Source organism: Hippichthys cyanospilos, chromosome 17, assembly GCF_059441005.1.
Source record: "Hippichthys cyanospilos isolate Australia breed blue-spotted pipefish chromosome 17, RoL_Hcya_1.0, whole genome shotgun sequence".
Classification (NCBI taxonomy): domain Eukaryota; kingdom Metazoa; phylum Chordata; class Actinopteri; order Syngnathiformes; family Syngnathidae; genus Hippichthys; species Hippichthys cyanospilos.
In genome coordinates, this window is record NC_142385.1 from 8892690 (window position 1) to 8907578 (window position 14889).

The 14889-nt window shown below is 41.5% G+C and overlaps 1 protein-coding gene across 4 annotated transcripts in view; it reads right to left on the reverse strand.

The window, feature by feature from the left end:
* Positions 1 to 22: 22 nt before the first annotated feature.
* The window catches only part of mpripa (myosin phosphatase Rho interacting protein a), a 52058-nt gene continuing 37191 nt past the window's right edge, over positions 23 to 14889 (reverse strand). For all 4 annotated transcript variants that reach the window (XM_088438443.1, XM_088438444.1, XM_088438442.1 and 1 more), the window contains 11 exons: positions 12982 to 13693; positions 11870 to 11986; positions 7189 to 10782; positions 5671 to 5818; positions 5440 to 5545; positions 4478 to 4637; positions 4306 to 4413; positions 4141 to 4227; positions 2943 to 3105; positions 2180 to 2265; positions 23 to 1708 (listed from right to left, as the gene is read on the reverse strand). In XM_088438443.1, the coding sequence (XP_088294569.1) occupies positions 1637 to 1708; positions 2180 to 2265; positions 2943 to 3105; positions 4141 to 4227; positions 4306 to 4413; positions 4478 to 4637; positions 5440 to 5545; positions 5671 to 5818; positions 7189 to 10782; positions 11870 to 11986; positions 12982 to 13693 (5353 nt within the window). In that variant the 3' untranslated portion in view covers positions 23 to 1636. The remainder of the gene's footprint in view (positions 1709 to 2179; positions 2266 to 2942; positions 3106 to 4140; positions 4228 to 4305; positions 4414 to 4477; positions 4638 to 5439; positions 5546 to 5670; positions 5819 to 7188; positions 10783 to 11869; positions 11987 to 12981; positions 13694 to 14889) is intronic.

Consider the following 14889-nt stretch of genomic DNA (forward strand, 5'->3'; position numbering starts at 1 on the left):
AGAAAAGACATTTACAGGAGACTACTTTGAAACATTTATTTGATTTTATACATTCAAATTAAAATAAAAAATATTCATATACAGTATATTTCATATTGAGCTAATGAGCAAAGTTTAAAACATGAGCACAAGTATTCCATGTGGCACATATATACCAATATATATGTACATTTTCAAAACCATTTGAATACTATACAGTGTGTTTTCATAGCTGCACAGGTTCATTTTTAGTTTTAAATATATGGATTTGATTTAATTACAAGTGGTTTGTGTTCTTCACTGGTTTGAGGCACAAAGAGAAAGTAAGCGAGCTGTCAAGGGGGCGGGGCCGAGTGCTTCGGGGAATTGAAGCTCAAAGTAAACGTGAAACACGAGGACTGGCGAAGCCGAAGAAGAAAAGAGTCAAAGTCGGAAAACGAGCGACATGCCGAGTCCTTCACGCGCCGCACAAATTGGAAGGACGCCGCATTGAAGCATCAGCCAGTTGCACTGCAATAATTGAAAATCACCACAGACTGGAGACCAGGAAAAAAAAAAAAAAAAACCTCAAGTAGTCAAGTTTTAAGTGCAATCCCAACCTTTTTCCTACCCCATCACACAGTTTATAAAAAAAAAATCTTACATAAGCATCATATAAATTCCACCAAATTCGAGTTTACAATAGTGATGAACAAATGAAGCTTCATGCAGGAAGGACACTTTTTGACCCCTCCAGAGGGCACTCTTGGTTCAAACAGACACTAGTGTTATTTTGAACAAAGAGCACCATATTGAGAAAAAGAATATTGCACTTAACTATCACAAGGACTTCATGAAGCTTCATGAAGCCCTTGTGATAGTTTTTGACTCCTCTTGGTTCAAACAGACACTGTTTCCTTTTGAAAAGAAGATAATATTGCACGTGCTTCATGAAGCCTCGTGCATCATGCTTCGTGCTTCATGAAGCACTTGTGATCGTTTTTGACTCTTCTAGATAACACACATGCTTCAAACTTTCAGAGGAAATTGAATAAGATGTCTTAGTGGTTTTTTTTGTTTTTTTTAACGCAAGAGCACCATCCAGAGGAGTAAAAAAGTATCACAGGTGCTTTTACGAGGCTTCACTGACCCATCACTAGTTTAAAGTACAGCAGATGCCCCGGCACTAAACAAGAAACCATGCGCTTACATACTCAATGTATAACCAGTAGCTATGTACACCAAACACATAAAAATCATTCAGATATAGAAACTGTAACAAGAACAATAAAATACAGCAGACAAATAATTCATATCAGGAAATATAGACTGTATATATATTATTTCAGACTGTGTGTGATCTATTTTGGCATCTGGGAAGATGAAACTAAACGCCGTCACGTATCCCTCTCACAGCTTATTTTACACATCTCCAACTTCAACCACATTAAATATGTTTTTGTCTTTTTTTACTATGAAACTTTTTTTTTCTTCAGTCCCCTAAAATCAAAATAGTTGAACATGCAAAAACTTTGCATTCCAGTCAAGGGACGTTTGGTTACTTCCACCATGGCTTTGTTGACTATGTAGCCATTGCAAAAAAAACCCATATATATATAAATACATATATATTTTAAAAAAGAAAAAAAAAAGAGGGCCGTTAGGGAGAAGCAAATCTTCAGATCTTTTTGGAATCTTTTGCCTCAAACAGCTTCATGCGCTCTTGCACCGTCAATCCTTCTTTCAGGCTCTGCCAACAAGAAGACAGCGGGGACAAGGACAACGTGTGAGGACACAGGAGAAAAATCATTTCAAACGACAAGTGGTTTGCCCGAGATGCAGGGACATGCGGCACCTCCATTGTGTTTCAAACTAGGCTTAGACCGAAAGTAGAACTGAATCATGGTTTAGCATTGAAAATATAGCCTTCAAAGGCTGGTAATAAAAAGAAAAAGGAAGAAAGAACGTGGTCATGCAAAGGATGCTGGCTTCTACATCATGCTCATTTCGAGATGTACCTACGGCGTATCTCGGGGGGTTTTGGGGGGAGGGCTTAAAAGCCACATGTGGGGTGTCAGCTGTCCCATGAGACCTGTTCAGTGACAGACTGGTGGACAAAACACACACGTGACAAACACGCAGCACTCTGCACCTAGATGATAAGTGAAATACAAAGAAAATCGAAAGACACAACGTACGTAGGAAAAGAAAAAATACTTGCCTTTGACCTGACACCTCTTGGTGGCTTGGAGCTTGCGGTTTCTTCTTTTTTCATGAAGTCAGGGTTGCTTTTGGACTTCATGATGTCTGTAAAGACAACAGACAAAACATTAAAATAGGCGACACAACTTGACAAAATAAAGGCATCTGACTTCAGCAAAACTATTATTGTAACACAATTTAGCAATGAGTTGAGCACGTTCCAATTCATTTGCTCTTAAATTAAAAAGACAATGTACCGTTTGTCATCACATCATTAAAAGCATTAAATTACATTTTTCGGCACTAACGGTAACTCGGTAAATAAAATTGGCTTCACATTAGGGATAGAGGAATCAATTTATTAAATATTTCATAATACGAGGGTCGATGAAAGATGAATACAAAACCGCATTAACCTCAGGGAACTATTTACTCACATTTTCAGTATACTTTATAAGAGATGACGGTGACCCTGGTGCACCAAGAAATTAAAACAGTTTTAATAAGCAAAGTACGGTGGCCGACTGGGGCAAACGTGCCTGCAAACGGCGGAACACGAACAAAACAGGAACGGAGCAAACAAACAAACGAAAAAAATAACTGCAAATTGGAATAGAAAAAAATCTTGAACTACAAATGTTAAACACAAAAAAGGCTCATCTTTGAGCTAGCATAGCCCAGCCTAAATAAACCTCTAAATTTTTTTCTTTCTAACTTCGAATATTTCTAGTTCAGAGGCTAGCGATTGTCAAACAACCAAAATTCGGGTGTAAGATTTTTACCGTATCCAGATGTAACGGTCCCGTCGACGCTAGTCTCGCCTAAGGCTTCGGTGGCGATGAGCAGCTTCTCCTTCAGTTTGCCGATATCGCAGTCAGCCTTGGCTTTCACAATGCTCAGCTCCGTATAGATGTCTTTATATTTGTCCGTGGCGTACTTCTTGTCCTGTTGGCATGAAAATGACGCCGCGTCAACAAGGATGGGCCGGGGAGCGTTTGATCCTGCTCCGCTGTAAATTTCAATCTCGAAAACAATCTTAGTGACGGACAATAACCAGTAGATGGCGTCAATGCCCAATTTTAGATGAGATCGGCACCATATGAGAGTCCGCTCAGAATTTCAAAATATTCTAAAATGGCAGGCAGTGAATGGGTTTTGAATTTATACCCTTTTTATTTCAGAAACTGGACATTATTTTTGTTTTATTCGATTCAACACAAAGACAACGATTCTGCATAAATGGAGGACTACACAAATAAGAAAATATTTTCTGATGAGAAGCTGATTTTGTCATTGTCAAGTGAAGTCAACTTGAAGCCGGTGGGCAAAGTCAGGGTCTTGTTTCTTTTCTTTTTTTTTTTTTTTTAACTCTTGACTTAGCATTTCACACCTCGCCGTTCAAGGCAGCGTTCAAGTAGTTTCCCTTGCCAAACGTTGGGAAAGTCCAAGTTCCGACCTTCTTTGAACGCTGCAATAGCTAGCTAACTAGCTTACAGGTTGTGCTACCTAGTTAACTAGCTAGCTAAATTACGAGTTGTGCTTGCTTGATAAATTACAAGTTGTGCTTGATACCTAGCTAACATACAGGCTGTTTGCTAGCTAACTAGTATGTAATCCTGCACTCAAATGCAACAATAGGTAGCTAGCTAGGTAGCTATTGCTGCATGCTAAATATGGAACTTTTCCCACTTTACAAGATAAAAGTAACTCGGAATATATTGCGTGGCCTGCTAGCTAACTAACGGCCTTTCACATTTGTGAAAAATAACTGTTGACTGCTCAATTTATTATTATTATTATCATTATTATTATTATAATTATCATTTATTATTATTTTTTAAATAGATGGGAAATTTAACTTGGATTACTGAAATTGAAAAGAAGTAATGCTTTAGCTCCAGAATGTAAAATATGTGCCTTAGCGTAATAAAACATTGGCAAAGTTTTACAGGTGCACTTTTACACTTTTTACAGACTCACCCTCAGCGCCGACTGCAGCTCGTCCTTCAAGGAGTGGATTTCTTGTTTAAGATACTGAATCTCTGATTCCTTGATTCGAAGCAGCACCTTCACAATAACCGGAGAAGAAGAAAGTTGTGGCGGCGTGATGACGTTTAAAAAAAAAAAAAAGGTGCTACGACATACCTCCAGTTCATAGACGTCTTTGCCTTGAGTAACAGGCGACAGTGCCGTCTCCCCACTAAAACACGAGCGCATCCGTGTGATTTCGGCACTCAGGCGGTTGTTTAATTCCTGTCAAAAGTGCGCGGGGTTAAGGTAGAGGAAAAGCGCGTCAGAGCGTACGTGGGGTTCGCACCTGGTTGTGAGCGTTGAGCTCCTGGTTCTCTCGATGGCACTGCCTGAGGGCCTGCCGCTCGGCCTCCAGGGCCTGAGCCAGGTGGGCGTTCTCCAGACACTTCTGGGAATACTGCTCGGACAAAACCTCCAGCTCCCTCTGGATGGACCGCAGCTCCTCCCTAGACAGGAAAAGTTGAAAGCGTTTGTGGCAGAGAGCGTTCCCGTTTTATGAGGTGGATTCAGGTCACGCGACTTGAGTCGAGGCTTGGGTCGCCCAATTTGGGGACTTTAACTTAGCTTCGCATCGGACTTGACTTACATTTGAACTGCGTGACCTGTTTATAGATTGGTTTTGCCAGTGGACAATAAAATACAAGAAAGCAGGCATGATTTTAATCAAATTCAAATTGAAATCACAACATAGTAAAATGAAATTTTCAAAATGGAAAAACAACAAAAAAAACAACCTCTGCTTATTTTCAGTCAGTTAGTAGGATGTGTTTTTTATCCTTCCACCTATTCATTCATACAGTAAATAAATTGTTGGTCACAATCTCAATCATTAAAGTTAAATCGTTAGTAAAAATAATACCACCTATGTGGATTCAATTTTTTTGGTTTTCCTCCAAAACATTGACGCAATGTGTATTACCATTTTCAAATAGGCCAAAAAAAAGCTTAATTTTAGAATTTTTTTAAAAATAATTTGAATAAATTGTCAGGCCGCAAAGCATCACACATTGAGTTGAAGGTGTTGTTAGAAGCAATTAAAAAACAAAACAAAAAAACAGCAACATGCATTCTAAATATCTCAGAGGCAAATAAAATAAACATTTTATGTTATCATAAATCACAATATTAAGGAGCGGGGACTGTTTTGTTGTTCCTGAAAACACTGAAAAACGACGTAGCCAATTGTGCTATTGGGCTAACAACCAATTAGATTTTTTTTTCCCCCACTCGTGCTACTAGAAAACATACTCGTATTGCAATCGAAGTTCGTCAATATCAGAGTTGAGTCCGCTGATTTGGGAGCGCTGGTTCTTCTCCAGTTCCTCCTTGTGTGCATTCTTCATAGCTTCAATAGCTACAGAAAGCACAGGTGAGACACTTTGAATTTGGAGCACAAAAGAAGGCTAACATATTAGCAATAAATTAGCATCGCAGTTATGGTGACTTTTTCCTCATACTGATCTGGTGTGAAAAAAGTACCAGCAATAGTAGCAGCCGTCTCCTCAGCCAGGAGCCTTTCTCGTTCCTCCATGAGTTTTGAAATCTCCCTCTGGTGCTGCCTTTGGAGGTCTTCCACCACCTTGTGGTGGGTTTCCTCCATTGCCGCAAAGCCACGCTCGCATGTGGCCTGGCGATAAGAAACATGCGGATAAGCTTAGTTTATGATAAAGGGTCTTTGAGCAATCCTAATTGTACTAGATGTACATGCTAAATGCAGTCATGCAAGCGCACCAAAACACCTCAAGCCCAGCTATGCTAGTTGAAGATTAGGTTGGGGCAAGACAGCGCAGGCGAGAAATTAATAGTTCAGTCGTGAAAGTGGGAAATGGCGGAAGACCTTTTAACAAAATATACATTTGACTTGAGACAATTTTGATAGCGGGCCGTCATCGAAGAGTTGGTATGCTAGCTTCCTTCTACACTTGTATGAGCGACAAATTTCTTGAAGCATCAAGTCAGACATTTTCTTGACAATATGAGGTTTGATGTGGCCCTCTTTGCGGAATATGAATTGTTGAGCGAAATCCATTCGCCATTTTGCTAGTGTCAACTGAAAATGACATCACAGTTGCTCAAGTAATAGCCAATCATGGCTCAGCTTGTAAATGCCACATGAACAAACTCAGAAAACAGGTGAGCCTTGATTGGGCATTACATGAGCAACGTTGACGTCATTTTCAGTCGAGAACAAGAGGCAAAATGGCTGCCGCCAGATATTAAAAAAAGGGGCATTTTGCAGTTTAATTCCTATTCCAGAAATACAACATTAATAATGAAAAATGCATTCATTTTGCAGTTTAATTTATACCCCACAAATACAATATTAATCACAATGTCACGTTTAGACGAGCGGGGACTGCAAAGAACATAATATTTTTCACTTGACTCCCCCTTTAAGTCAAGTGACATTTATGCACATGCCTAATATTGTAAATTTGGGTCTGCTGTAAAATTAAGAATAAAAGAACTCATGCCAGTATAGATAAAGAGAATCTTTAACGACTATAACCGTCGATGGCAATAAATCAGCATTTAAATGTTGTTGTTTGCAGTGCTACGATCAATAATAAAAGATAATGGCTATTTTTTGAAAAGCCTAGACATGCCAATCTGATGTCAACTTAATACGACTGGAAATGATGGAAATTACAGCACAAGATACAGAAAGCGAAACTAACGATGAAATACCACCGGCAATGGTAATCACTATTACGTAAAAAAAAAAAAAAACAAACAAACAGGAAGGGTGACTTTAGGGTGGCTGGATATAAAAATGTTAACAATGCATACTATTGTTTGTTTTTTTTTCTCTAACAATAAACTCTCACATTGTACATCAACATCCGACGTACGTATTCTGTGACTTCAACATCAGATTGGTGTATCGAGACCTTAATAAGTCACACCATTTCCCAATTCCACTAATAAATTGTTTGTGTTTGTCTATCTAAGTTTAAATAAATAAGATTGATAGGGTAAAAGTGGAAAAGCAAAAACCTTCAGACTTTCAAAGTCTCTCTGGTATTTCAGCCTCAGGCTGGCCACATCTACGTCTAGGTGCTTGTTCTCCAGCTCATCCCTCATGCTGTTCTTCTGAGACTCCAGTTCCTGGATCCTGTCCTTCAGAAGCTCCATGGCGTCCCCATCGGACAAGGTCTGTACATCTGCCTCCCCGCCTCGCTCGTCCTCTTCCATTGGCGACGAGACCGCCCCGGAATCCTTCACTGGTTGCTCTTGGACGTTTTCCCCGTGTCGGGAGTGCAACTTGACAAACTCATCTTCGTAGATGTGCTGAAGTTGAGCGATCCTCTGCTCAAACTCATCCTCCAGTTTTTTCACCTGATTCTCGTGCTGCTCTTTCATGGTGTCCACATCCAGCAGGAGATCCTTCAACTTTTGTTGACTGTCGGTCGCAGTTTCCAAGAGTGCTAGTTCCGTTGCCGTACGGTCTTCCTCCGCTATGCGTAACTCCTCCTGATGCTTCTGCTTCAGTTCTTCGATTTGGACGAGAAAATGTTCCTCGAGGAGGGCCAGCTGCTCAAGTTGTTTGGAGAGTTGGTTTGAACGTTGGGCGAGTTCACCCTTGAGAGTTCCATTCTCCTTCTGGAGGCTGGCCAGGGTTTGCTCAAAGTCGTGACGCTCGTCCTGAAGGGACGTTTCGTACTTCTCCTGAATGGCCCTGACGCTGCGGGTGTGCTGGCGCACCATTTCGTCCATCCTCTGCTGCGTCTGGTGACACCAACCCAAGTTGCGTTCGTGTGCGGATCGCAATCTACACGCCACGTAAGCTACCTGAGCCTGGATGAGAGCTTCCCGCATACAAAGGGATGTACTAGTGAAAATATGCGACGTCTGCGGGCCTAAGAGTGCGTTGACCATTTTAGCCAGTTCGGGATGGTTCCCGGTGTTTTGTATTTCTTGAGCGTACTTGCGGAGCTTCGCCGCCTGTTGCTGAAGCTCAACGGCCAAGCTTCCGCTTTGAAGGGACTCAACTGAGTTAACGCCACAACACGGCACTTTGTCAGCCAAATGCCGCTCGATGATTTTGTCGGCGAGGTCCCGGGCCTCTTGCAGTTCGATCTCTTCGGTGTACGGCGCGAGTTCGGGCGGGCAGATATCGGCTAACTTTTGTTTGCTGAAACCGAAGGTGGTTTTGACTTCTTTGATGACGCTTTTCAAGTCGGATCTCTTGGATGCTTCAATGATGGCGGTCAAGGCCGTTTCCCTTTGATGGAGCTTGTGGTGGGCTTCAGCCAGTTCCCCTTTCAGGAGTCGGAATTTCTCTTCATAGTCAAGCTTAAGGTTTTGAATGGAGTAGGAAAGTTCTGCTTTGATTAAGGTATTAAATATATCTGATGTATTTATGTCTGTATCAACACTGGTCTCTTGGGATTTTGCAACATTTGAAGTGTCACAGGGGGTCGCCTCCCTTTCTAATTCTTTCCAGAATGCGGCCTCTAACATCAACTTTCTGGTCAAGACATCGGCGTAAACTATTGCTAGACAATCTTTGTCACCACTTTTAATGTTCTCGATATCTTTCCAAATGGCAGTAAGCGTTTGGAGAAGGTCGGATTCGGACGTCTGGACAAGCAAAGCCATTTTATTCAAAACAAGCGCCTCAAAGGAGAGAGTTTGAGCAAATAGATTGATTGCATCTTGGTCTAAAGGTTCTGATGTTTGAAGACCATATGGTGATTGTGCCTCCAAGGTCTTCTGTCCATGGCGGATGTACACCGATGCGTTGAACAGTTCATTTTCGACCTCCGACAAAGAGTGAAGCTGTGAATCGGTGTTATTGTGAGAGTCGGACAAAAAAGCTTTGACCTTCTCGCGACTTGTTTCCACGCAAACGAGCGCCTTGGCATAAGGACCGTTGATATCATTGTCGCGCCCCAGCGGCTTGTTTTCAACCACCGTCGGATCTTTCTTGATCAAGTCTTCAGCCTGTGTGGGACAATGTCCTTGTAGATTTCTGGTGAGGTTTTTGAGCTTTTCCTCAGTAGCCAGCAGTTTTGTTTCTAGTGCATGTACAATGGAGATGAACTTCTCAGAGTCATTAGCGTGCGGGAAAGTGGTCTCAGGGGAGGAAAGTGCTTCTGCTAGATCAATGTCTTTCCGATTAACTTCTTGTACCACATCATCAAAAGTATGGCCATCACCCAGGTCGGCCAGGTTGTCGGATTTTTGGCATTGAATATTTGAAAACCGGATTCTCGGTTTCTTAGCTTGAGACTCATTATTTGCAGAGTCTTCACTTTTAGATGATGAGGTTGGAAGACTTTCTTGTTTGTCTTGTTTCCGTCTCAAGTGTAGATCAGCATATCCCAGTTGCAGCGCGTTGAGGTGCTGCTCAAGCTCGACAATGCGGCTCTCTGCCGCCGCGAGCTTGGCTTTTACATTTTGCTCAGCACTATCAGGCTCATTTTGATCTAACAGACGCTGACTCATTTGGCAGAGCAGCTCCTCCTTAGCTTGTAGCTTCTGCTCCGTTTCTTCCAAGCTGTTGCCAAGGACGCTCATTTTAACAAGGGCCTCCTTCAAGTCTTCTTCTTTGCATTCCATCAGCCTTTCGTACATTTGCTTGGTCTGATGTATCTCCTGTTCTTTATCTCTGAGGAACTGACTTATTCTCTGGAACTCTTGGGTGGCCCTCTCGTATGAGTTTTCCAGAGAGCAGTAATCGGCCTCTTCTGTTTCAAGGCGATTGCGAAGCTTGCCGACCTCCCGATCCGCCTCAGAAATTTGGTTGAGGAGCTCCTGACAACGGCATGTGAGCAGACTCTTTTCTTCTTCGAGTCTCCGTACACTCTCCCTCAGTGACTCCAACATGTTGGTCTTCTGGGTCAGTTCTTCCTGCAAGTTGAGCAGTTCCTCGCTATGTTCTGAGCCCTGCCGTCCTCTTAGCAACGCCTCCACCTGCTGCTCGGCCTCCATTAGTCTGACCTCCATTTCCTTCTGCGTGGTCTCTGCTTCGGAAATCCTCCTGCACAGATTTTGCCTTTCCCTCTCGTGACGCTCTTGCGTGCTACGCTGCTCCTTTCTCAGCCGTTCCTCCTTCAGCGCTTGACCTTCTTCAGTGGCGACCAGCCGCGCAGTCACCTCTTGCAGTCTTTCTTGTAACCTCTGGATCTCTCTCGTGTGGTCTCGCTGGAGGGCCTGCTGGTGCTCCAAGTGTCGAAGGGCCTGGTTTCTTTCTAAAAGATTGGCCTCGACCTCACGAAGTCTGGTTTCGCTGTCTTTCAGCTGGGCTCTTAAGGTGGCTTCACTTCGTCCGTGTTCCTCGTCTTGCTCCTTGGATCGCTCTTGCTCAAGCTTGAGTTCGTTGCGCATACGGGCCACAGCTTGTTCGCTAGCTAAGATTTCAGCCAACGCCGATGCCAGTTTGGAGTGCAGGGCTTGTATGTCGGACTCGTGGCGGTCGACGGCCGTCTGGGCTTCGGTGTAGCTTCTTTTGAGTGTTTTAATCTGTTGTTGAGCGAGGTCTTGCTTGCGCTTTTGGGACTCTAATTCGCCCTGCAAGTCTTTGTTGAGCTTGTGCAAGTGTTGCCAGGGCACTTTGTGTGGTGAGGACGAAGGGGGGGTCGCACTCTTGAAAGACATTGATGAAATAAGCTCGATTAGTTGCAATGGCTCACTTTACCTGTCTGATACGGAGAACCACATCTCAAGTTTCTTCTTACCAATCTTGTGTCAACATTTTTTTTTCTCCAAAGCTTCCACTGTGCTTTTTCAGAGGTGGTATGATAAAAAAAAAAGAGCACACTAAAATGGACTGTGAAAAAAGTGGTGATGCATGTACTGAACAAGAGCTGCAACGATTAATTGATTAACCAACAAATAATCAACGAACAAATTAACCAAGAACCATATTTAACAATTTACCATTTTGAGACCTAGTTTAATTTTAAACTGTCCAAATCTTTGGAATTTCAGTCTCTCACCAGTAAATAGTCCGCTACATCTGGAATAATCCAAATATGTAGACGTTTTAACTTTGTGGTCACTCAAAATAAATAACTACTTTCACTTTGGCAAAATATTTATCAATATTTCAGTCTATTTTCTGACGTTACAGACGCAAACCAGTAATTATTTTCTGCGCTGTCAATTTGAAATGTTCTCTTTTTGAAAAGAGACATGGAAATATACCAAATAATTCAAAGATTAATCGATTCTTGAAATAATCTTTCCTTGCAGCCCCATAGTGGACCAAACTGTAAAAAAAAAAAAAAAAAAAAAAAGTGAAACAGTGATGTGGAAATAAAAAAAATAAGTAAAAAACAATTGTTTAGTATGCATGAGCACAAAGCCATTCATTCCAAAAGAGCCATTAGGCCAAAAATTCACTCGACAAGACCAGCAAAACACATGCAAAACTGACACACATAGCGCAGATGGGGCGGAAAAAAAGCACAGCGCAAGGCCTCTTTGATCAGGTTTTTTATCCCAAGCATATCAAGATTAGTTATTTCCCAGGAGATGTGAAACTCCGTAACAAAACATTCATAAAACATGCTAAACAACCACGAGCATGCATATCAGCTTTAGATAAGAACCCACACCAGTTAGTAGAATTCCATAAAGTTTACATTGCATGTACGAATTGAGGAGAAAAAAAAAGGATCGCAATCCCAAATCTTAACATTTGCCCATTTAAGTTGAGAACAACACTTACCTGCAGGACGTAGCCATCTCTGGCACTTTGTTCTCTTCCGAGCGCATCTTCCAGCTGCTCCTTTAACAGACTGTTTTGTCTCTGAAGTTGGTCCAGCTCTTTTTGCTTCTGTCCCAACTGAAAACAGAAATTAATATGTTTCATTGCAACTAGAAACTGACAAATAAAATGGATGAATTTTTTTTATATAAAATAATCCAAATGGCCGATATTTACCAATTGTTTTGTTTATTTTAACCTTTTACTTCATGTACTCTAACCATTGCATACAAGTAACACTGGCGTCATTATCTAATGAACATCTATGTATACTATTATCTCATATCCACAAAATTATACCATGAACTTTGTTGGTCATTCAATTTACTTGCCACTCAAAACAAAGCAAATCTAATTTATCTAATTTGGACACAACCTAATCTCATTTTGTTTAAAAAAGTGAAAAAAAAAACAAAAAACAAACATACAAGGCAACATGAATCGAATACAGTATAAATGTGTTAAATATGACAATGGTTTTATTTCTGGCTTGTCTGCTGAAAAATTGCATCACTAAGGACAACAAATTCCGTATTATAACTTGTCAAAATAAATGCAAATGATATTTTGCAAAGGAGTCACCATAACACAATTTAGTAATAAAATGCTTGAAGTTCAAATAATTTGCTCAGAAAAATACACTGTTCCGGTTATGGTATTAAAAAAACATCAACAAAATTAGATTTGCTGCAACCTACAGAAACTCAACTGAGTGTCAATTTTGACCCGATTTGGTTCATTGATAGATGGATCCTATCCTGTCTTCCGTCCGTCGATCCATCAAAAAGCATTAAAAAAACACTAGGCTAAAAATGACAATAGTTTGTCAAAACAGGTAGAGGTTCAAAACAGCACCATGTGTTCATTCCTAACTACTTGCAAATGGAATATATTTTATGGCAAAGTTTGACCGTATGACCATTGACACTCAGGGATTTAAATCTCACACACCTCCAGCACTAATTGTAGCCCCATTTTAGAAATGCAGTGCTGGAAATGCATTCTGGGATGTGAAAAGCAATTTTTTTAAACAATATTTTGACAGTTGCATTTGTAAAATTGACAGCTCCTACCTCTTTGTCGAGCAGAGCAGCGAGCTCGTGTGCAGGCAGTCTGTCAGCGGCGGCGTTGTTGTCTGCAGAAGTATTGATGGGCACTTGCTTCTCTTCCCTCAGCGGCGTGGTCTCCACCTGGTGCCAGCGTTGCTCAATCTCCTCCTTCACGCCCGACGTCAGGCTAAACTTCTCTTCCTCCACGTTGCGCGAAGTCGGCGGGTGGTCCACCTCCATTCTTCCCGGCTCTTGACGTTCGGGTAAGGACGGCTGCACGGGAGACATGGTGTTCAACGTGGATGTGACCAGAACGGTATTTGGCACGTGGATGGAGTTGCCCCCCCGAATGTTATCTTCCAAGGAGGAGGCGGGGCAGGCGTCTGATACGCGGGGGGTTTGCGGGGCCGAGGTAGAGACGGTAGAGGACGACGATGAGGAAACTGTAGCGGGAAGGGTCGAGCCGTGGTCAACGGTGTCCGCTCGCTCCTTGGCCGGCTTGACGTTCTTTTCCATTTTGAACTCCGACCAGTCGAAGGTTTTGGAGCGGCCCTCCCGCCTTCGCTCGCGAACCCTGCTTTTGCGGGGTTCCGAGGGAGAGGCGGCGGCCCCGTTTCCCGTCGGCTGCTTGTGGCCATCGGGAATCGGCGGCTCGGGGCAGGGGCTTGGTTCCGGCTTGACCCCTTGACACGGCTCTAGCAGCACTTGGGTTTTTATTTTCTCCTCAGGGACAGATCTAAAAAAAATAAGAATAATACAAATAAGACTTTGGCCATTTATTTCCATTAGCGATGCAACACTTAAATCCTCAGACGTTCAGTCTCTTGACAGTACATATTCTCAGATGTATCAAGTCTTCTATGAAATCAGGCTGGTTATCATTAAATGAAAATAAGACATTTACAAACATCTGCTTTTATTTAGGCTAAAATATAAATGAATTTTTTTTGTGATTTTCTGGCATGTTAGAGGCCAGACCAGTTATCAGGAAAAAAGCACCTTCAATTAGAATGCCCCGTTTTTTTGTTGTTTTTTTTTAATAAAAGGATGGAAATTACAACTTCAGATGGATGAATTATCGGCTAGACTGATTTACCACTGCCTTTTGACAAATATCCGCATTAGACAAAAAAAAAGAAAAATTAGGCAAAACAAAAAACTGATGACCAATGTTAACTCATTCAATGCCAGGGATGTATTTTCACGCTTTTTAAGAGTCCGGACATTCAATCCCAGATACTTAAGTATCAGGAATGTAATGTGCTTAATGTAATTATGTATTGATTTAATACTTAAGTATCTGGAATTTAATGTTTGGACTGTTAATGCATGCTAATGACTCTCACAATTTTTTTTTTATTTTATTTTATTTTACAATATAGATTTTATATTAAAAATAAACGTTTTGCTGAAATAAATGAAGAAAAAAATTAATTATTTATTCATATTTAGCACCAATATGTTTGACTGAAATGATTTGGATATTAGCTCCAAACATCAGTTTTCAGCTTCCATCACTAATATTAATCAGCCCTGAAAAGACAAAATCTTTCTGTGTCTCATTAAAACTTGAATTTTTCTGTCAATTGCCAAAATTATCAACTGATTATTAAAATTTGTTAAAATTAGCTGCAGTGATCAAAAGGAAACACTCGGCAAATCATTCAATTGTGTTTTTTAAGAAACAGGCCTAGTTAACCAAAACGCAAACACTTGTAAGGCGCACAACCGAACGCGTTGAACCGAAAGCAGCTTTGGTGTTTACACACATAAGCTAAAATAAGCCTGATGGCAGACGCCTTCCCTCTGCCGCTATGTTAATGCCATTTATACGGCGGCTCAAGCGTGAAGAATGTATTTGCAGTTAAACTGGATGGGTTGCCATCTTTGGCGTTGACGGGCGGGACACTTTTGAAAAAGTGACATAAGCGA